The sequence below is a fragment of the Orycteropus afer genome, unplaced genomic scaffold, assembly GCF_000298275.1.
Source record: "Orycteropus afer afer isolate SDZICR_OR568_19922 unplaced genomic scaffold, OryAfe1.0 scaffold00018, whole genome shotgun sequence".
Classification (NCBI taxonomy): Eukaryota; Metazoa; Chordata; class Mammalia; order Tubulidentata; family Orycteropodidae; genus Orycteropus; species Orycteropus afer.
Window position 1 is genome coordinate 18,839,795 of NW_006921605.1, and position 23,009 is coordinate 18,862,803.

Genomic DNA, 23,009 nt, shown 5'->3' on the forward strand with positions numbered 1-23,009 from the left:
GAGGGAAAGCAGATCTAGGTTCTGGGTGACTGTGGGTTTATGAGGTCTGTGGGTTTATGGGTATCCCTCCCCAGTCTTAGACTGGGCCCCCAGGGCTCTGAGGCCTGAGTAAGTGTGAAGATGTTTACGCCCCAGCTCTGAACCTGCCCCCTTGAGCTCGGGTCATGCTGAGCTTGGAGAGAGCCCTCAGACCCGTTAGAGCGGAAGTGACAGGTAAACACAGGGTTTGGGGAAGAGAAATGGGGCTTCCTGAGGGAAGGGAAGAATGTAGGAACAGTCCTGCTTTGGGGACAAAGCCTGTGAGGCAACTGTTGTGGTGAGCAGTGTGCTCTGCCCAAGAGGCTCCTTCCTGTCCTTTCAAGGGGCCAGCCAGGTCCTGGGCTCTGCCCCCAGAGCCAGGGGAGTCTCCTAGCTGAGGGGAGAGGGCCTGCCCATGCTATACACCTGCTTAGCGCCCCAGCTCAGAATAGAGTCCCCAGGGCACCGCCGGGCCGTACCACCCACTCTGTCTGCAGGCAGAGAAACGGCTTCTCCTTAAAAGAGAGAAACTCTCCGATTCAGCCCAGCCTGAAATAGTGACGTTGGCCTCTGTGCCAACGGATGGTGGGGGACAGGGCTCCGACCCAGGGGTCCTGCTGCTTTGAAGAGCCCAGTGGCTTATTTCCTGGGACTGGATCCGTGTTTCTAATGCTGTGAGCAGATAAGCAAGGGGCTGGGTCACGTGTGCTGAGTTTCCTATGGGGGCTGAGGAAGGAGTGTTTGTCTCCTGCCTGGTGAGCCGTGGCCAGCTTGCTTCCAGAGAAGCCTCCAGTCAAGCAGAAAACCTTCCTTGACCATCAGGTTACAGCCTGAACCTGTTCCTTGCTGCCACACACACACATACACACAAGCACCAACTTCACCTCTAGGCCCCGGCTCACACTGCCCCTCCTGGAGTCACAGTGGCCAGCTCTGCCCAGGCCCCAGTTAGTGTGTAGGTGAGGAACCCTCTCTCAGAGGAGGTTGTGTCTCCCTCCCCCGCCTGAGGGTCTGGCTGTGACCCCTCTCCCCCGGCCGCCAGGTGGTGGTGAACGCCCTCCTGGGGGCCATCCCCTCCATCATGAACGTGCTGCTGGTCTGCCTGATCTTCTGGCTCATCTTCAGCATCATGGGCGTCAACCTGTTCGCTGGCAAGTTCTACTACTGCATCAACACCACCACCTCTGAGAGGTTCGACATCACCGAGGTCAACAACAAGTCCGAGTGTGAGAGCCTGATGTACACAGGCCAGGTCCGCTGGCTCAATGTCAAGGTCAACTATGACAACGTGGGCCTGGGCTACCTTTCCCTCTTGCAGGTGGTGAGTGCCATGTCTGACCCTGCACTAAACTAAGATGGAGGTGCCCCGGTCTCTCTCATTGCACCCTGAGTCCATTGTTGCTCCTTGTTAGGGGCTCACCCACCCTGTTCTCAAGGCTGTGGTTCTCTGAGATAGTCTCTAGGCCTCTCTGGGCTCTATCTGATGCCCATCCAGTACAGCTCTGGGCAAGCAACCTCTGAGGAGGCCCAATCTGGAGACGGGAGGGAAACTCACAGAGGACAGAAGCGGGAGAAGCCTTCACCCCTCACACTCCAACCACACTCTTTCAGGCCACGTTCAAAGGTTGGATGGACATCATGTATGCAGCCGTGGACTCCCGGGAGGTGAGTGGGAGGTCACTGAGATGTGGCAGTTGACTCAGACTGGAGACACAGGTACATTCTGCCCTGTCCCCACCCCACCATGTCACTTCCTAGGAGCCCGAGACCTGGGAAGCCTGAGGGTAGAAGGGGTCCACCTTCTCGGCCCAGGCCTGTCCTGCCCACAGTGTGATGGGGAATAGGGAGAGGGCAGTGTGTGCACCCAACCCCAGTGCATCCTGTCCTGTCCTGTGACCCCGCAGAAGGAGGAGCAGCCACAGTACGAGGTGAACCTCTACATGTACCTCTATTTTGTCATCTTCATCATCTTTGGGTCCTTCTTCACTCTCAACCTCTTCATCGGCGTCATTATTGACAACTTCAACCAGCAGAAGAAGAAGATGAGTATCCAGCCCGGTCCGCTCTCCCCACGCCCTTCACCTACCCCACTCCTGGTCTCTCTTCCCTTCCTTTATTCACTCATTCCGTGAGGTTTCATAAATGCTGTGTAAACACCTCTTACGCTGTTGTTGGCAGCATGGTTAAGGCGGCAAGCCTGGGTTCAAATCCTACCAGGCAACCTTAAGCAAGTGACTTGGCTTCCCTGAACCTCAATTTCCTTATCTATAAAATGGGGTTGATACCACCACCCCACTCAGTTATTTGAAGGACCCAACAAGATATTGATGGAAAGTGTCTGTCCTGAAACAGGCATGAGAAAGAGGTGGTCCCTTTCCCTCTACCACCCCCACTTGCCCCCCTTCCCTTCTCTGGGCCCTTCATCCCTCTCAGTCTCCCTCCCCCTTCTCTTCACTCCTTCATCGCTGACCCATCCAAGACACCCCTCCTCTTCCAGGCCCCTCTGCAGAGGTGGGGGCTTCTCAGGGTGGTCCCTGAGGTAGGGAGGTCTTGAGGGCCAAAACAGGACCTCTCGACCCCAACCTTACGGACTCAATCCCATTATACTTTGGAGGGAAAGACATCTTCATGACGGAGGAACAGAAGAAATATTATAATGCCATGAAGAAACTGGGCTCCAAGAAGCCTCAGAAGCCAATTCCTCGTCCCCAGGTACTGCCCTTCTGGACCCCTCTGTCTGCAGCCGTATCAGACCATAGCCTGTACATGCACCTGTACACACTGTCCCTGACAGGACGGTGGGGATCAATGCGGGCTGCACTCTGCTCACCGGGCTGTGTACCTGGTGTGAGGCTGGCTCCACCTGCAGGAAGGGTGCTCCTTCATAATCTGCAAAGATGTCTTATGGGCCAGCAGCAGAACCTGCTAAACTCAAGCCACTGGTTTACCCTTCTCCCATCCTGCACAGCCTCCCACTGTCTGTCACCTCCTCACCTGGGACCCTCAGTGATCTCTTGGGTGGGGACCTCCAGAAGGGGGTAAAAGAGAAGGTCCAGACGCCTTCTGCAGTGAGCAATGGCTTCAGGAAAAGGGCAAGGGGTAGCTGGGAGACCTTGAGGGGAGGAAGGGCCCCAGAGCAAGAGAGATGGCCAAGGATCCCATAGAAGAACCTAGTCCCAGGCCCAACAAAGAGATCAACCACCACACCCATCCCTAGAAGACTCCATCATGAGCCCTGGCACCTCCTCCCTCTCTTGCCTGTCTTCTCTCTCTCTCATGCCATCATGCTGTGTCTCCTGCCTATCCCTGTCTTTTCTGAACCTGAGTGCCCCCACATTTGCACACATGTGAATCCTTGCACTCCCATCCATGCTGCAGAACAAGATCCAGGGCATGGTGTATGACTTTGTGATGAAGCAGGCATTTGACATCACAATCATGATCCTCATCTGCCTCAACATGGTCACCATGATGGTGGAGACGGACGACCAGAGCCAGCTCAAGGTGGACATCCTGTACAACATTAATATGATCTTCATCATCATCTTCACGGGGGAGTGCGTGCTCAAGATGTTCGCCCTGCGCCAGTATTACTTCACTGTCGGCTGGAACATTTTCGACTTTGTGGTTGTCATCTTGTCCATTGTAGGTGAGCAGGGCCAGGTTGGGATGGGCAAGGCAAAGCCTGGCTGAGCCACTCAGGAATTCCTAGGGCTTTCTTCTCATGTATACACAGCTGCTTATGCACCTGGAATGCTCACAAACACATATATGCACACACATGCATACACACACACACACACACCTGGCATTCACATTTATACAGAGTTCATACAAGAGTGGGCCCACATGTAGCCTATCACCTGTACACACATGGATACACCTCAAGAAATGTTTACCTGACCAATAGATGCACACTTTTGTGCTGTGCATTTATTGAAAAATGTAAGAAGACCATTCTAGCATACGTACCCATGGAGAAGCTATGCACGTAATTATGTTAGCAACTTGCTGTAGTTGATTGAACATTTACTATATGACGCTAGATATGCTTTACAGGTGTTATCTCACTAATTGTCCATAACTATGCCATGAAGCAGGTACTGTTTTTGCCCTCATTTTACAGTTGAAACTGAGTCACAAACAAGTTAAGTGGCATACTCAGAGTCACATAGCTGTATATACACATGCACACACACACAACTTTCTCTTATCTATGGCACCTACAAACAGCTTTAGGAATGGGCCTTACCCCATCAACTTTGGCATATTCACCCTCTGACCAGGTCAGAACAAAGATGTAGCCCTAGGCCCAAGACCCCTTGAGAGAGGCTGGCCTCATCTGTCAGGTCATGTGGGCTGTGGTCTGTGGGTTGAGCCTCTACTGCTTCCTCTGGGCATGAGTACACCAGGCCAGTCCTCCTTTGGGCCTGATCCCACACTCCCATTCCCTGACCCAGCCCACCATCCTGAAGTTGCAGTTCTCACTAGCTCCTCCCTGCAGGCCTCGCGCTCTCCGACTTGATCCAGAAATACTTTGTGTCACCAACATTGTTCCGTGTGATCCGCCTGGCACGGATCGGGCGCGTCCTGCGGCTGATCCGTGGGGCCAAGGGCATCCGGACGCTGCTCTTTGCCCTCATGATGTCACTGCCTGCCCTCTTCAACATTGGTCTCCTCTTGTTCCTGGTCATGTTCATCTACTCCATCTTCGGCATGTCCAACTTTGCCTACGTCAAGAAGGAGTCGGGCATCGATGACATGTTCAACTTTGAGACCTTTGGCAACAGCATCATCTGCCTCTTTGAGATCACCACATCAGCTGGCTGGGATGGGCTCCTCAACCCCATCCTCAACAGCGGGCCCCCTGACTGTGACCCCACGCTGGAGAACCCAGGCACCAATGTCAGAGGTGACTGTGGCAACCCCTCCATTGGCATCTGCTTCTTCTGCAGCTACATCATCATCTCCTTCCTCATCGTGGTCAACATGTACATCGCCATCATTCTGGAGAACTTCAATGTGGCCACTGAAGAGAGCACTGAGCCCCTCAGTGAGGATGACTTTGAGATGTTCTATGAGACATGGGAGAAGTTTGACCCCGACGCCACACAGTTTATCGCCTATAGCCGCCTCTCTGATTTCGTGGACACCCTGCAGGAGCCACTGAGGATCGCCAAGCCCAACAAGATCAAGCTCATCACGATGGACCTGCCCATGGTGCCAGGGGACAAGATCCACTGCCTGGACATCCTCTTTGCCCTCACTAAAGAGGTCCTGGGAGACTCTGGGGAAATGGATGCCCTCAAACAGACCATGGAGGAGAAGTTCATGGCGGCCAACCCCTCCAAGGTGTCCTATGAGCCCATCACCACCACCCTCAAAAGGAAGCATGAAGAGGTGTGCGCCATCAAGATCCAGAGGGCCTACCGGCGGCACCTGCTCCAACGCTCCATGAAGCAGGCATCCTACATGTACCGCCACAGCCAGGACGGCGAAGGGGACGGGGCCCCAGAGAAGGAGGGGCTAATCGCCACCACAATGAGCCAGATGTATGGCCATGAGAACGGGAACAGCAGCATGCAAAGCAAGGAGGAGAAGCAGCCCTCAACAGAAGACACTGGACCTGCAATGGGGCTTAGGCCCATCGATCCCTCAGACGCTGCCCTCCCTCCCTCCCAACCACCAGGGCAGACAGTGCGCCCAGGAGTCAAAGAGTCTCTTGTCTAGCAGGCAGCAGTGAGGTGGCCAGCTGAGCCTTGGCATGGTCCTACAAGCTCCCCGTGGTGCCGGCATGCTGAAGGAGCAAGGCTCTGAGTCTGGGACTGTGCCTGGCTCCCTCACGGGGCACGAGATGTGGCCACGCTGGGGCTGACCCCAGGCCCGAGTACTTGTCCTGGAAGACTTTGGGAAATGGGAATTGTTTTCAGGGGCTCCATGCTGGGCCTGAGGCCCCTGCCACCATGATTTTGCCTTCAAGTTGTTCTAACCTCCTCATGGGCCCTGCACCCCTCCTCTTGGCCCACAGGGAGGGAAGAACATCAGAATCTGTGCCCCTAACTTGGGGAGGAGCCTGCCTACACTGGAAGGATTGGCTACCCTCCTTTCTCCAGAGTCTTAAGGGCTACTTGGCCTCTCCCCATAAAGCAGCTTAGGCCCCACAACCCAATCACAGACAAAGATGTCTTAACCCAGGTGCTGCCAGGAGTGCAACTTCCCTCTGCCCACTCAGGGATCCCTTAGAAAAGGGAAGTAACACTGGTCCAGAAATGGCTCCACAAACCTGATTGGCCATTGGATCCTGATGTATCGGACTGTGACTGTGGCCCCTGAAACCATTCCCTGGGCCTATCCAGTCCCAGGCTCCCCTGGCTGGCCCCTAGGGGAAGAGCAGAAGGAAGGAGTCCACTTGGCAATTGTCTTTTCTAAGAAGCATGGATGGGTGGGACAGATTGGGTTGTATGGCTGCTCTGGGGGCTCTTCTTGGCCTGAGCATCCAGAACTGGGGAGGGGTTGGGGACCCTGATGCTCGTTAAGAAGATTCTTTCTTGTTCCCTCTCTCCCTTCGTCAGTCCTCCGTTAGCACCACGGGGCTCCTTGAAGCCCCATCAAGCCTCAGAGTTCTCCCCCTTCTCACCTCTCCCCATGCCCGTCCTTCCTCCCTGCTCATCCTTTTTTTTTTTCCTCTCCTCAATGTGATCCTGAGAACGTTCTGGTTGAGCTCACGTTAGAGATTTTGGCGTGGGGGCTGCAGGAAAACCCCACCCGGCTCAGGCTCAACCTTGCCACTTCTGCTGGCCCTGCTGATCTGGGGGTGCTGGTGCCAGGCTTCTGCTGGTTCCTGGAAAACAGACAGAAGCTGAGCTTGAAGGAGAGGCTGAGAGACCCGCCCAGGGGCTGCTGGATTTATTCACTTTGTGTGTGTACCTGTGTGGCCTCTGTGTCCGCTTGTATGTCTGTGTGTGTGTGTTCAAGTATGTGAGTACATATGAATGAGCCACTGTGTACTGTGAAGCCTGCATATGAGTGAATGTACAGGTATATTTGTATATATGCTTGTCATTGTGTTCCTATAGTGTCTGAAGGTCCCTGTGTGAATGCAGTCTGGAGTGTGCGTGTCCTCTGTGCAGGCCTGTTCATGTGAGTGTACCTGTATGTGTAAGTGTGAGCCTGTGCCATGAGTGTGTGCATAGGCATTTTTGTGTATATGTGTGTCATTGTGCCCCTATAGTGTCTAAAGTTCCCTATGTGAATGCAGTCTAGTGTGTGTGTGCGTGTCTTCTGCTCAGGCTTATTTGTGTGAGTGTGCCTATATGTGTGAGTGTGAGCCTGCACTGTGTGTGTGTAGATGTGCATATTTGCATATATGTGTCATTGTGCCCCCATAATGTCTTAAGTTCCCTGTATGAGTACAGGTTGGTGTGTGTGCATCCTCTGTGCAGCTCTGTTCATATGAGTGTGGCTGTACATGTGAGCCTGTGCCGTGAGTGTGTGTATGGGCATGAACGTATGTGGTATGATTTGCACATTGAGTCCCGTGTTGGTTTAAGTTCCTCTTCTTTGTGTTTCTCGTGAGCAGTGTGATTAAACTTAGGAAACAGCAAAACAAGATGTGTGTGTGCGTGTGCATACAGGGCCCGGGCCCATCTCCTCTCACCTCGTCTCCATCCTGCCTGGGCATCCTCCCGCTCTCTCTGCCCCCTTCACCCCTCTCCCTTCCTCTGTTTTTCTCGTCATCACACTCATTGCCCAGCTTGGATCCCCATCTCCCACCTGCGTCTCCTCTGTGGAAAGAGGCCTCAACTCCTTCCATTTCTTCTTGTGGTGATTCTGTCTCTTCCTTCAGAAGGTTCATCCAATCAGGGTGAGCCTCCTCCCTGCCTGGCACCCTGCCCCACTGCTCTTCCCTCCTGGACCCAAACTGGCATGGCCCCAAGAGCTTCGGAAATCTCTTGGACTGGACCTTCTCCATCAGACTGTGCAGACTGCAGACTGCAGACTGGATGAACAGGGTCTAGTCCTCTCCCTGCCCACGGCCCCTCCCCTGCAGACCCCCACCCATTCCTGCCAGGCCAGTGGATGGGCTCCTTTGTACAGTTCTTACAATAAACCCTCCTCTGTTGCCTCTGATGTGCGGCCTTCTCCCTTCCGTGCCTGTGCTTGTGAATGTGGACCGGGGCTGAGGACAGCAAGGAGAGGCTGGTGGGGACGGGAGGCAAACGGGAAAGATATGGGGAGCCTTCAGGGGGTTGGGAGTGCAGGATAAGAAAAATCCCAACAACCCCCGATGGTGCTGCCTGACTCTCTCCTGCCCCCCTCCAAAATCCTCTTAGCTGGAGACCAAGAGGCCACATGGAGTCAGTGGCCATACCCCCCCCCCAACAGGCAGCATCATACTCCGTTTTCCCATCCGTGACAGCACCAAGGAAATACGTCATAGGGGCCCTTGTTCCCGCAGCCCCCCTTTCTGGGAGCCCATCCCCTCTCCTTTAGAGACCTCAAGGTGCCTGTGGGGCACACTGTGCTGCCCCTCCCGCCCAAAGATCATCCCCCACAATGGCACCTCTGACCTCAAGAGTCCAGTCACATAGACCTGTGACAAAGAGTATTATTACGCAGAGCACTGAGTCAGCAAACCCAGTTGAGTGCAATATAATTTTAAATCGTTTTATTTTCTATAACCTGATTATTGACTTTCAGGCCTGTGTTTTCCAAACGTGTAAACAATCTTTTTCAGCGTTGGTGCACCCCCTTCTCCAGGGACCCGAGGTTACATAGCACCACGTGGGGCATGGGGAGAGGCCCCCACCCTCATGGGGCCTTGGTCCCCAGGCCATCCCTAGATGTCCCTCAGCCTTATCCCAGTGGCCCTCCCCACCTTGCAGTTATCTTTGCATGTTGAAGAGGGGCGCTCAGGATCTCTGTGGAGCTTTTCTGAGCCCCCCACCAGGGGCAGCTCTCTGCTCAGGGTGCCAGCCCCCCTCCCTGGGCAAAGACCACCTTCTCCAAACTTCACCAGGGCCCTCTCTGGCTCCAAGGGCAGGAAGATGTCCAGCATGCCTGGCCCACCCTTCCCCTGAGCCTTGAATGATGGGAGAAAAAATGGTAAAATACTGAAGGAGAAACAGAAAACACAAGCTAATATTTCAACACATCCCACCACCCCCGCATGTCCACGCTGCTCACTCCTTTATGGAGAGCAGCCTGTTCTTCCAGGTGCTTCACACTCACAACCGCCCAAGGTGGAACGTATGTCGTGATTATTTCTGTTTTACAAAGATGAGGAAACCTGGTCTCTGAGAAGTTAAGAAATGAATATTGCTTAACTGAGGTGCTGTTGGTCTTTGGAGCAGGGATGTTCTTTTGACAGTGCACCACACTGCCCCTCCCGCTGCAGAGTCTTTAGCACCCCAGGCCCACAAATGCCAGGGGTCCCATTGGTCACGGCAACCATCCCAATTGTTCTCGCACATTTCAAAATGCTTGGGACACACACACACGCCCGAGAACCACTGGGTAACCTGGGGAGGCTTTCCACATGGTACACCAGTGTCAGGATTCGAACCTGTGTCCTTCTTAGCCACCAGGCCTCCTCCCTAACAGCAAGCCCAGGCTGACCCAGTGAAGTTGGACTGAGGAGAGGCCAGAAGTCTGAGCCTCTGTACACTGGGCTTCTTCCTCTCCCTGCCTTTTTGCTTCCTGTCGACCCTGAGCCTCTTGTTCTTGACCCCTTAACCCCTAACTCTTGTTTTGATGCTGCCTTCCTGGAAAGGTTGGGGGGCTGCCAGATGTCAGGGTGTGCAGCCCAGGGCAGCTGGGGGCGGAGACGGGGTGGGCTTTCCAGGCCTCCTGTTCAGGCAGGGAAAAGGGCATCACAGCCCTGGGTCCAGCTGTGTTGTTGTCACACGGGGCAGGGAACAGCATGGCCCAACTATGATAAATAATCCCGTGGGCCCCACTGCCCCCACCCCTCCTGAAAAAGGATCCCTGCCAGCATGAATGGGAATGAGGTCCAAAGGACACATCTGCATCCCTGCCCACGGTGATGCTGATGTACGTGTTTGGAGGCTGCCAACCACCCATCTCCATGCCCCTTACTGTCACCCTGGGCCCCAGGACCTCCTCCTCAACCACACAGCCAGGAAACACACGTGTGTACATATACATGAGCATGCGTGCACACACACCTACCCAAGCCTTCACCAACCACCCTCCCAACTTTGGGGGGACGCCGGGTCTGAAGCTAACCAAGGTCTCCCCATCACAGGAACTTGGGAGGGATAGAGTTTGCTAAAGTAAGAGAGCCCTAGAGTTTGCTCCCATCCTGGGGGAGCTTACCTCTCTCTCCACCTGACTCTCTTGACCTGCTCCAACCCCAGGGACCTGTTGGTTCCCGAGCTGACCTCAGGTGATGTTTATATTCCCAGGTTGTTTGTTCTGTGAACTGAACATCTGACACATTTTCAGAGAAATGTTTTTTCCCCCACCGGGAACATCTGGAAATGAGTAAGAACATCTGGGATTGCCTGCCTGGAACAGGCAGTTCCTTGGGTGAAAGCTTACCCCTCCCATCTCCGCATTCAAGAGGTCAGGGCCTGGCCTTTGCCCACCCCACGCTGCCAGGTGAGGGCCATGCCCAGGCTGAGGGGTGAGAGAGTACTCTGAGGGGCCAGGACCCTTGCCTCCCTCAGCCCAAAAGTGAGGATTAGCGTCTCTCCTCCTCTCCGAGGAATCAGGGGGGAAAAGAGAGAGAAGGGGAACAAGAGCGGAAAGAGCCTGCAAGGAGACGTAAGACTCAGAGCGAGTGTGGCTGTGGGGCTGGAGCTTGTAATGTGCGCCATCCACCAAGGGCGAGGACTGCGTCTGGCCTGGGGCTGGAGCACCAAGCGGAGCTTGGACGAGCCCCTGAATGCTAGGGTCCCATCTACTCTCCGTGCCCCCTGACTGGCAGGATAAAGCCAGTGAGTCTTTTCTTTCTGAACCTGAAGACTCCCCCACATTAGCCCCCAGCCCCTGCCCAAGACCTCCTGGAACTGTGGACAACAGCTCTGGGAGCCTGGCAGTTAAGAACTGTGAAGAAACCCCCAGATTGTGGAGTCGTGGGTTTTCTCTAAGGTATCTCCACCTGCTTTGGCGGACTCCAGCCAGCTCTGCCCCAGCATGAGGAAGGGGGCACCTGTCTCTGGGGCCTGGACCAGATCCTCTCACAAGTGGCCGCCATACTTGGCCTACTCTTGCTCAAGCGTCCCTCTGGCTCTCATCCCCCTCAATGTCAAATCTCCATCAACTCCCAACATGGCCGCCTGCATTGCAGCCAGGAGTCTCTGCTCTGGGCTGTTGTAGATGCCTGGCCTGGGTCCGTGACTACTCATTCCCTACCCCGGCATGGCCCTTCCTCAGTGCTCTTCTGCCTGAAGGGTGTGGGCTGGTCCAGGGCAGGAGGGGCTTCCCGTGCCTTCTTCCATGGACCCGTGTGCATCTCGCTTAGTGCCGGGCCCTGGGCTGTGTGCAGGAATAAAAGAGGGACTCAAATGCCTTGCACAGGAGCTTGCAGACTGCAGGATGGAAGGCTCCGAGCCCCGGGAGGTGGGAGCAGTACAGCAGAGCATGGGGAAGGAAGGACAGGCAATCCTCAGAGGCCCCACCCTAGCGGCGCCCACCTCAGACTCCATTTGTGGTGCCCAAGCCAGCTGACCTTCCAGTCTTGGCAAAGCCCAGCTGATGAGAGCCCGCCCTCCCCCAGCCCCCAAAGAGCAGGTGCCTCCCCTGGGTCCCTATTTGCATGGCAGGAAGGGGCCTGGTGGTGAGAGGAGGGGAGGGGACAAGCTGCAGCCAGCAGTTCCACGTTTCCCCCTAGGAGCCTCAGACGTCGTCGTCACAGGGCCAGGGTCGGGACAGAGTGGTGACCATGGCCGGGCTGGTGCTGTCCCCTGTGCCCAGCAACTGGCTGGTGGTGTTGGTGCTGCTGCTCTCAGGTACACCCCACGCAGGCCTGTGCCTCCGCCACCTCTGTTGCTGCTCACTTCCCCTTCTGCCGTCTGTCTCCTCTGGGTCTGGGGTACCTCGAGTGGGCTCAGGGGCCTCCTTCCTGGAGGATGACCCAGGCTCGGGACTTTGGCTGCGAAAGAGCTGGGCCCAGGGTGGGCGCCCAGCAGAGGAGGGGAGAGCCAGGGAGGGCGTGTGCAGTTCACCCCCGTGTCCCTGGAGGTGTGCTCTACACAGGCAGGGCAGAGGCATGTCCCCGGAGGGTCTTCTTTCTGGACGGAGAGCCCCCTGGCTGTGACTTGCCTCCTCTGTCATCATGGAGCCTGCTTAAGGCCACCCTGCTGGTCACAGGAAGAGGGAGTAGGAGGCAGGTCTCCCGGTGTCCCCTCATTCCTATCTCCACCGTACAGGGGCCAGGGAGGGTGGTGGGGTCTGCAAGCCACTGCCCAGGAAGGAGGAAGTGGCTGGGAATGTGCAGGGGCGGGACGGCGACTCTACAACCACGGCTGGGGAGGCCTGAACTGGCCCCACCCACTTCCTCCATCTGTCTGCAGCAGGTGAAAAGGTGCCAGCAGCCAAAACGGAGGACCTGTACCTGGATTCCACAGGTTGGCAACCTCACCCACTCCTGGTTTGACTGCTCACTGTCCTGTAAGCTGCCCTGTGGTTGCCCCTCGTCCTGGCCTTGCATGGTTCTCCCCACCCAGGACGTCCAGCTTTGGCCTCCTTAGAGTATCCCTCTCCTCCTAGTCCCTGGCCCCGGCCAGCTGCCACCCTCATTAGCGCTTCAGACCTAGTGGGTCAGGCTGTCTAAACCTCAGAGAGGGGAGCCAGAGGGAACCCCCGACCAAGGTCAAGTCTAGCTCTGTCTAGTGGGGAAGTCAGGCTCAGCCTCAGAAAGAGCCAGAAACCTCAGAGGTAAGGTTTGCCACACGAAGGGCTCAGGGATTCCGGGGGGCAGCTCCCTGCTGCAGAGGCCTGAGGAAGACTTCTCAAGGAGGAGGTGGGAGGGGGCAGCAAGTTACAGGGGAGAGGAAGACATTCTAAGCTGAGACAGTTCATGGAACCAAAGGTTGAGCAGGCCTGTGCAGGAGAGGAGAGGGAGATAATGCAGAAAGGCAGGCAGTGGGTAGGCTGTGGAGGGCCTCAGAGGGCCTCAGCTGCCGGGCGAAGGGTTTGGCCATTAGCCACTGCAGGCAGGGCGACTGTTGAGGATATCAGAGCAGGGGCTGCAGGAGGGAGCACCAGGCAAGACCGCCTGCCTGGAGGAGGGAGAGGGGGAGGCTGGCCTGTGGGCCTCCCATGACCTATGGGAGACTGGAAAGGAGTGAGGTGGTTTGAGAGCCCTTCTAAAGGAAAATTCAATGGGTGGTGGGGTGGCAGGAAGGGGTGAGTCATTGGTTTGGCCTGTGACCCGTGACATGGCTCAGTCCCCCACATCCCTTTGCCTCCTGCCCCATCCCCACACCCTGTATCTGAAAAGGAAGGACAGAAGAGGGGCTGAGCCGAGGTCAGTGCACTCAAGAGGGGCTGAGGCCGGGGGAACACTAAGCAGGATTCTGAGGCTGGCCTTGGTGCCCACAGGAAGCCGATGTTCCCGAATCTGGCAGAACCCACGTTTTGTGGCTCGGAAAAGGGGCTTCGTGGTGGAGGTGAAATGCCACACAGAGGGCTTGGGCACTGTGAAATGGTTCCGGAAGCGAGAGGTCGACCAGGAGCCCCAGGAGCTCCCCCAGAATCAGAGCCGCATGCTGCAGACCCAGAACAGCACGGTCTTCACCCTCACCATCCGAGACATCCAGTTCGAGGACAACGGCATCTACTTCTGCCGGCATAAGTGCTCTGGGCCAAGCCTGTCGACCCACTGGGGCTGCGGCACTGAGCTTCGGGTCATGGGTGGGTCATGGGCCAGCCCATCTTCAGCCAGGGAGGGGGGCAGAGGCAGACGGGCTTCAGCCAGCACCACGGGCTACTCATCTAGTGTCCACCCCCTACCCCTCCAGCCCAGCCTGCCCTGCCTGTCCCTGCTGCCACCAGTGGGAGGTGGCCATGGCCCTCAGAGTCCCCAGGAGAGGCACTGGGAAGCAGGTCCTGAGGGGTACACCAGATCACCCCCACTGCAGGCCCGAAAGGTGTGAACCTGCCAGAACCCCTACTCCAGCCTCACCTCCCCTGCCCCGCCTCCCCCAGGGTTCAGCTCCCTGGCCCAGCTGAAGCAGCGGAACACACTCAAAGACGGCATCATCATGATCCAGACCTTGCTGATCATCCTTTTCATCATTGTGCCCATCTTCCTGCTGCTGGACAAGGTAACCACGGGGCTGGGCCACGGGGCGGCCAGATACAGGCGGGGCCTCATCACCCCATCTCTCTCGCTGCCCACTGGCCTGGTCCAACCCCAGCGCTTGCCCATCTATCACTCGCTCATTCTTTCAGTTGCCCCTGTACACGTTCATCCTTTCAATAAAAGTATGATGGTAACTTCTACGGCCTGGGGGCCACGCCAGGCTGGGTTTACAGAGGTAGCTCAGCACAGGCTTCGTGTTTCCCAAGTGGATGCACCTCACCTGACCCCTGACCTATGACCCCTCACCTCTGGCCCCATCTCCCTGGCCCTTCCGGGGCCTGGCCCAGCAGCAGATGGGACTGGGGGAGGCTAAGTCTCTGACCTCCACTGCTCTCTACCCCCACCAGGATGACAGCAAGGCTGCGCTGGAAGAAGACCACACCTATGAGGTAAGGAGCAGGGTGGACCTAGCGCCTGTGTGGTCCATGTGGTCAGCAGTCACCTTCTGTTGATGCGGTCAGGCAGGTAACTGGTATCTGAATCCCATTGCTTGTCTCCAGGGCTTGAACATTGACCAGACAGCCACCTACGAGGATATAGTGACTCTGCGGACAGGAGAAGTGAAGTGGTCAGTGGGTGAGCACCCAGGCCAGGAGTGAGGGACTGGCCCTTGCCATACACCTCAGGGCAGAGCCTCTTGGGCCCTCCATTGACTTCCTCAGAGCCTGCCTGGCTCCCAGCCTGCCCCTCTTCCCTGGATTCCCCCAACGGCCTCCAAGCCTGGCCTGCCAGAGCCGCCTCCCACTCCAGCCCCTGGTCCCCAGCTGTCCCAGAAGGGCCTGGACTAGAAGGGCCACAGGGCAGTGATTTGGAGCAGAAGCTCTCAAGATAGACTGGACCAGACTTCTGAGGGGTGTGATGTGGATTCCGCCCTCGTGCTTAGGATGGGGAAGGCAGGGACTTAGGTAGAACCTGCAAATGGACTCAGAGCAAACCAGCTCCCTGAGGAGGGTGGGAAGGGCCGGGACCCTGGACTCAGCCTCAGAGAGGCTACCGAGAGCTATGGCCCTCTCTCCCACCCTCTCCCACCCAGGGGCTCCTAGGCCTGGAGCCCATTCTCCCACGGAATAAACAATGTGTTTTGAGAAACAACATACAGACTTGTGATATCTTATGGCTGTGGGCTGGAGGGGAGTGTCTGAAAGTGAGCACCTGTGGGCCCATAGGGTTGTGGGAGAGGGTGACTGCTAAGGGCTCGTGACCTTCTCCTGGGCCTACCTGCAGCTTCTCTCTGAAGACCCAGCTCGGTTCTGTGGTCCTGTCCCTCTCTCTTCCCCTAGCTGGGCCTAGAGCAGTTGGAGAAAGCTGCTTTCACCAGGCATCCCCTGAGTGGGATGTCTGCACCCTGTATCCATTCATTCAGAAAGCATCAGTCCTGATCTCTAGAGCCCTGGAGTGTCTTGCCCTCCCCTACCTCCCTTTTGCCAGTTCCAATCCTCTATCTGCAGAAAGCCTTCTTGGAATGTCCTGGTCCCTGCCCTGACAGGTCTCTTAGTTTCTGCCTCCTGCAGCTCTTATAGCTCCCTACGCACTGGCCCTGGTTCTCCAGTTAAACTGGAAGCTCCCTGAGGGTGGAGGTTCCCTGCCTCTACCCCATACCGCCAAATCTACAGAAGTAGATCGCCCCATCTTCCTTTTGCGGAGCAGCTGGTGGGTTTGAACCACCAACCTTCTGGTGAACTGTCAAATGGCTTAGGCACTGCGCCACCAGACCTCCTTGTTTTTGGTTTGGTTTTACCCCATACCCTGCTAAGGCATTTCACTGCTAACCAAAAGGCTGGCGGTTCAAACCCACCAGCCACTCCTCGGAAAGAAGGTTGGGCAATCTACTTCCATAGTGATACTGCCTTGGAAACCCAAGGAGGGGTCACTGTGAGTCGGAGATGACTCGATGGCACATAACAACAACAACAAGCCCTCCACCAAGCCTGGGACTTTTTTTTTTTTTTTTTTTAAAGTATGATCCAGAGCCCTGCAAGAGAGGAATTATCCTAAAGAGGGAGACTTTATGGATTCCTTACTCAAGTGACACCTTCAGACTTTCCCAGCATCACACCATAGGTCCCTTAGGGCCCCAGAGACCCCACAAATGGCCCCAAGCCACCAGGCTTGGGCATTGCTGGGAGCGGCTCACAGCCGGGAACACAGATGCACAGAGCCTCGCCTGCGAGCCAGGCGGCCCGCGCTCTCACTGACCTCCCAGCAGACCTCGAAATGCCTCTCTGTCATTCTTTCTTCGGATTCCCTAAATCACCTTTAACCAGACCTCCCCTGGCCACTGTGGGGTCTGGGTCTCATGACAACCCCGCCTCTCGCAGGGCTGCTCGCTCTGCAACCCCAGCCCAGGGCTGCCAGAGGGAACTGGCTTGTTTTGGCATCTGCCTCCACTGAGCTGGAGCCCTTCTTTCCTGCTGCTTTGCATAGTGGCGCTAATTCTGTTCTCCTACCTCCACCGGGGACCCTGGGCCATGGGGCCCGGGTGGGTGGGGGGAGTCTTCACTTCTGTCTCCAGCAGGGTCTCACCCTCCTTGGGCTTCCCTGGGTAGGGTGAGGCCTTGGGTTTACCAAAAGACACGTTTATTAGTACCTTTGAATGAATAACTAGCTTTCTCTAATGCTTTGAGGTATGTACTGATAGAGAATAATTTGAACAGCCTAGGCCTGCCCTCCACTATCATACTCCCCCAAAGGGCCTGTACTTTCACTTTTAGGGGCTTATGATGAAGAAGCACTCCCCGATCCATTTTGTTGTTTGGGGGTCTTACGCTGTGTCGATGTCTGTCTTGCAGGCCACTGGCCGCAGACTGAGCTGAGACGCTGGGAACAGAGCCAGGTGAGAATGGTGGGTCCGTAAAATGGGAATCATGAAACCTGTCTGAGGGTAAGGAATTTAACCAGATGCTTTTAAAAATATTATCATAGAGTCAAACTGGCCTTTTCTTTTGGTGTACATCTTATGAATTTTAGCACACACATAAGCACCCCTACAATCAGGATACAGAACATGAATCACATGCTGTTACTGAGCACAACAAATATTTATTGAACACCTCTGAAGCACCAATAAAGATGGAGTGGGCACGTCCACGTGCATTGACGTATCTTGCCCCTAAGCTCCAGCAAAACCTTGGAGGGGTCCGCATTAGCCCCACTTTACAGATAAGGAAAATGAAGGCTCAGGTTGGTCACCACGATTGGCCAAAATTTACACACAGCTCTTCTGACTTCAAACCCAGCATACTTTCAACTACATCACAGAGGCCTCTCTTGAAGGGCTTTGCAGCAATAAGACTTTGAACTAGAAGAAGAAGAGAAAGAAGGGGGAGAGGAAGAGGAGAAGGCCAGGAATCCTGGGACAACCTTGGCCACCTTCAAAGGTTTCTGTTTTGAAAAGGTTTGCCCTCCAAAGCTCGAGGGCTTCACCCTGTCCTAACAGGGCCTGGATGGGTGCCCCTGCACACCCTCGAGAGGTCAGGCCACAGGGCAACCTTTCACTCTATGCCCCTCCCCCTCCCAGAGCACAGCCCCAGGCCCCCTGGGTGGGCACATGCCCCACTGCCTGATGGGGGAATCCAACCAGGTCCCCCGGGGCAGTGGTTTAAGCACACGCTGGTTCCCCCTCCATTCTAGCTTGACTTCCGGCCCACTAGCTGCAGGTGCTGCTAGGGCTGGGGTGATCTGATAGGAGGGTTGGGTGTTTTTCCAAAAAAACCAGAGATGAGAGAAAAACAAAACAAAACACACGAAGCTGCTGCTCTTTAGTGTCACGGGCAGGTAGTGTTTGGCCCTCAGTAGGTCTGGCCTGGCCGGGTCCTCTGCACCGCCCCCAGAAGCATCTACGGAGCCAGGGTCAGGACCTCCTGCCTCTGTCCACACGTGCCCAACTCTCTTGACTCCCCCTCAGTAGCTGGATTCAGATCCTGCATCACAAACAACAGACCGACCTTTCTCTTGGGACCCCCAGCTGCATCTCCCCACCCCAAAAGCCTTTATTGGGAAACTTAAGTGACTACTGAGAATAACTTAATGAGCATTGAACCCCGAATTTAATCCGACTGGGATTTGTCAAAAACACATTTAGACTGGCCCTCAAGCAATTTTTTAAAATGACGTATTTCCTGGACCTCTCACCGTTTTCTCTGTGTGGCTGGAGGGAGGGCGTGCAGGCAGGCCTGGAGGACAGTTCACAGGGATCGTGTGTGCGCATGGAATCAGTCCCCGCCCACTGCTGCCTCGTTTTGCTTTTTTCATATACACTGAAACCTGTGGGAGCCAGAACTCAACAGGACTGCCTTGTTTTTCTCAGTCTCACAAGTTTCCACCTGTGACAGAGTGCAGTCTGACCACTTTTCTGTTTCTACTAGTAAAAAAATATTGGGGTTTTCCTTCTCTGACAAGTTTCCGCCTTACACAAGTTCCATCTTTCACAGGTTTTACTGTAACTCTTTTCATATACCTGTGCTACAAGTTCCTGCACTCATATTTTTTTTAAATAATTTATCTTATTTTTGTTGGTGTTGTTGAGAATTCAATTCGACTCATAGCGACCTCTCCTTGGGTTTCCAAGGCAGCATCTCTATAGAAGGAGACCGCCCAATCTTCCTTCTGAGGAGCGGCTGGTGGGTTTGAACCGACAGCCTTCTGGTGAGCAGTCAAATGCCTTAGGCACTACGCCACCAAAGCGCCTTTTATTGTTGTGCATTGTAAGTTCCTGCACTCCTATTTTTTTTATAATTCATTTTATTTTTGTCAGTGTTGTTGAGAGTATACAGCAAGCAAACAATTTCTACGTATACAATTCAGCGACACTCTTCCCATAGTTCAGGCTGTGTGACCATCCTCACCCTCCTTTTCTGAGTCGTTCCTCCCCCATGGACATAAACTCATTGCCCACTAAGGTTCCTAGCTAATCTTTCCAGTTGCTGTTGTCAGTTTGATCCCATATAGATAGTTCTTATAAGAGCATAACACTCAAGACAGACGTTGTTTTACTAGTTAAGCTAAACTATTGGTTGATTTTAAGAAGACTTCAGGGCATGTTTTTGGTTTAAGGTATAAAGATGATCTCAGTGTACTCGTCATTTAAAAATATCTGTCCCGCCACAATCAACACCCAAGGAAGCAGCAGTCAAGAAATCAGATGACGTATTGCAGTGGGTAAACCTGCAAAAGACCCCTTTAAAATGCTGAAGCGCAAAACGTCTCCTTGAAGACTAAGGTGCGCCTAACCCAAGCCATGGTTATTTTCAATTGCCTCATGTGCATGCAAGAGCTGGACAATGAAAAAGGAAGACCGAAGAAGAGTTGATGCTTTTGAGCTGTGGTGCTGGCGAAGGATGCTGAGAGTACCATGGACGGCTAAAAGAACTAACAAATCTGTCCTGGAGGAATGCAGCCAGAATGCTCCTTGGAAGCAAGAATGGCCAGACTTCGTCTCACCTATTTTGGTCATGTTGTCGAAGGGACCATTCTCTGGAGAAAGCTATCATGCTTGGTAAGGTGGAAGGTCGATGAAAGAGGGGAAGGTCCTCAACGAGATGGATTGGCAACGGGCTCAGGTATAGCAAGGACTGGCACAGGACTGGGCAGTGTTTCATTCTGCTGTACATAACTTCGCTATGAGTCAGAGACAAATTGACAGCACCTAACAACAACCACATCCTCATTGGAAAAGGAGCTCTCGTAGCACAGTGCCTAAGGCATCTGGCTGCTAACCAGAAGGCTGGTGGTTCAAACCCACCAGCCACTCCACAGAAAGATGAGGGGACAATCTACTGTAATGATTTACTGCCTCGGAAACCCCATGGGGGTTGTTATGAGTTGGAATTGACTCAATGGCAGAGTTTGGTTTTGTTTTAGTATCCTACTTGGAAAGGAGCTTTGGGGGTGTAGTGGTTAAGGCATTTGGCTGCTAACCAAAAGGTTCATGGTTCAAACCGCCAGCTACTCCATACAAGAAAGATGAGGTAGTCTGCTTCTGTAAAGATGTACAGCCTTGAAAAACAATGCAGGTCACTTGAGAATGGACTCAATGGCAGTGAGTTTGGTTCTGAGAGTTTTCTCCTAGTGGGAGGTGGAGACACAACATGGCCTGCCCTGCCATCCTGGGCCACTTGGGTATTGCTGTTCTGTCTTTCACATGATCTTTCCATTCATCCAGACCGCTCAGGAGACACGCGTGTTGAGCTCCTGGGCTGGGACTATGACAGCAACCAGTTCCCCAGTCCCCATGTTATCTCTGACCTCTGTAACTTAGCTGTTCCCTTCACAACAGTTTTCAGTTTGAAATTACCGCGGACATTGTTGTTGCTATTGGGTGCTGGCGAGTCAATTACCATTCACAGCAGCCCCAACATGTGAGAGAGTAGAACAGCCCCACAGTGTTTTCTCAGCTGTGATCTGTACAGAAGCAGGGGGCCAGGTCTTTTTCCCACCAAATCAATGGGTGGGTTCAAACCGCCATACTTTTGGTTAGCTCTTGAGTGCTTAACCATTGCACCACCACATACTTCACCATTATATATTTATTTGTTTGCTATTCTCTCTCTCCCCAGTAGACTGTAAGTTCCAGAGGAGAAGGGATCTTGTCTTCTGTTGACATGCCTGGTACAACGTCTAATATGATAAGAGGCAATAAACCTTTGTTGAATAAGTTAATGAATGAGTAAGAGAATGAATGGATGAGGCGATGAAAAGCATGAACCCAGCCTCAATGAGCTTGTACACATAACTGTGAACGAACAGATGCCATCAAGTCAATTCCAACTCACGGTGACTTCAAGTGTCTCAGAGTAGAACTGTGCTCCACAGGACTTTCCACAGCTGCTTTCTCAGAAGCACATCGTCAGGCCTGTCTTCCGAGGCCCTCTGGGTGGACTTGATCCCCCAGCCTTTTGACTGGCCACTGAGTGCATTAACAGTTTGCTCCATTCAGGGATAGGACAAGGTCAAAAGAGGGAGAGGTTATTTCCTACTGACAGTCTAGGAAAGCACCCCAGACTTCCCATAGCTGCTGGAAACACCTCATACTTATTCTTTTTCAAGGGGACTCTCTCCCTGGGGGGTGGTAATCCCCAAAGTGAAAATGACTTAGCATATCCTTGGTTGTGTGGATCGTTAGGTGCTGCCAGGTTGCTCAGAGATGCTCGGCCAGTGTAAACAACACTCGCAGCAGTCCGCAGGAGAGCCTTACCTCCAGCCCTCCAAACCCCTTCCTTCATGTCTAAGCCCTCTGGCTGCATCGTGGGGCCAACTCAGGGGTCCAGCAAGATAGAGGAAGTGAAAGTACAATGAACACTGAAACGTGCAACACAAATGGGAAGGATGGTGTGGCCTGGTTCACTGATCTGCTCGTCGGATTGTTTGTTCTACCCCTTCTCTTGACCTCATAAGCCCTGACTGTGGATGCCTCATTCTGCAGCTGGAGTTCCTTGCATTCAATCTCCCCATCTTCATGGAACACCTTCTGCACAAGCACTTGAGCCCTGCCTCACTAGCTTTGCACCAAGGAAAGTTCTATCCACACCCAGAAACACCACTGTCCTTAGCAGACAGATGAGGGTTCTGGGGAGCTTGGTGCCATGGGAAGGCTCTGGGCCTGGGACAGCCATCATGAGGCTGGCAGACCTTGGGGGAGCGATGTTACCTCCTTGAGCCTGTGTCTTCTGCTGTGAAATGGGGCTCATGCTCCTATGACCCAGTATGGTGCTTGGCACATGGTGAACTCTCAGAAATCTGGATCTCCTCCCCTACCTCCTCTGAAAAGCCCTTGAGATCCCTGTATAATATTCTCTGAAGACCTTAACCCAGTGAGCTGAGTGATCAGCTTTGGGCTATGGTGCATGTAAAGGATGTTGCAAACAAGAGGGAGCTGGAGTGTGTCCCAGTGGGACGGCAGCCTCTGACCTCAAGGAAGCAGAAGGAGATAGAGGCAAGAAGCATTGGCCTCGAAGGACCACAAGGTGAGTGAGAAAGGCTGTCATCAAGCCGTCTGAGGCTGTGCCTAAGACCAGGGCGAGTACGGCTCTGCTAAAGGAGATTGCCTCAAGCCCCAAGGATTCGAACCTAAGAGAGTCCACTGTGGGACCAAGAGCACATCTGTCCAGAGAACCCCTAGAGAATGGTCAAGTCTGGAAATAAAAAGGACTTCCAGGAAGACTGAGAGAAATGCCTGGACCCCAAACTGTAAGGGGGTGTTCTCTAAAAACTACAAGATGATTGAGGCTGACATCAGAAATGCTAACCACAGCCTGTCCCCACTGCCACTCAGAGGCAACATCTGAACCCAGAGGAGGCAGCGATTGGGTCCCAATCTGTCTACTAGCAAGGAATTATGGGTGTGTCTCCATCAATAAAGGTCCTGAAAAGTCCAAGCTGAGCAAAAGAGTCCCAACTTCCACCCCAACACATGTGTACTCTTCAGTTCTTCTCTTTTGGGTTCTGGTGGTTGCCTTGGTAACAGTTTGTAAACATGTTTTTTAAAGGTCCCCAGGGGTCCCCGGAGTCCTCTGGACCAACCAGTCTGGGGTCAATAGAAGTGGGTGTGGTGAGAGGAGGCGTCCACTCTCCAACCTGCTGATCCCACCTGTTCTTGCCAGTAACTGCCTGGTGGGCAGCCTTGGCCACACCTCACTCGTGTCTACCTCATGTGGCCATTGAG

General features: G+C 54.2%; 2 protein-coding genes across 2 annotated transcripts in view; both read left to right on the forward strand.

Annotated features, from left to right (window-relative positions):
- Positions 1-5,748, forward strand: part of SCN4A (sodium voltage-gated channel alpha subunit 4) — a 29,269-nt gene extending 23,521 nt beyond the window's left edge. Inside the window, exons 19-24 of the mRNA XM_007959721.2 lie at positions 1,061-1,339; positions 1,630-1,683; positions 1,923-2,060; positions 2,626-2,730; positions 3,397-3,667; positions 4,523-5,748. Of these exons, the coding sequence (XP_007957912.1) occupies positions 1,061-1,339; positions 1,630-1,683; positions 1,923-2,060; positions 2,626-2,730; positions 3,397-3,667; positions 4,523-5,748 (2,073 nt within the window). The remainder of the gene's footprint in view (positions 1-1,060; positions 1,340-1,629; positions 1,684-1,922; positions 2,061-2,625; positions 2,731-3,396; positions 3,668-4,522) is intronic.
- A 6,178-nt stretch (positions 5,749-11,926) lies between these two features.
- Positions 11,927-14,949, forward strand: CD79B (CD79b molecule). Its single transcript, XM_007959722.1, has 6 exons — positions 11,927-11,993; positions 12,558-12,611; positions 13,588-13,899; positions 14,194-14,312; positions 14,698-14,739; positions 14,851-14,949. The coding sequence occupies exons 1-6, from the start codon at positions 11,927-11,929 to the stop codon at positions 14,947-14,949; spliced, it is 693 nt and encodes a 230-aa protein (XP_007957913.1).
- Positions 14,950-23,009: the final 8,060 nt, after the last annotated feature.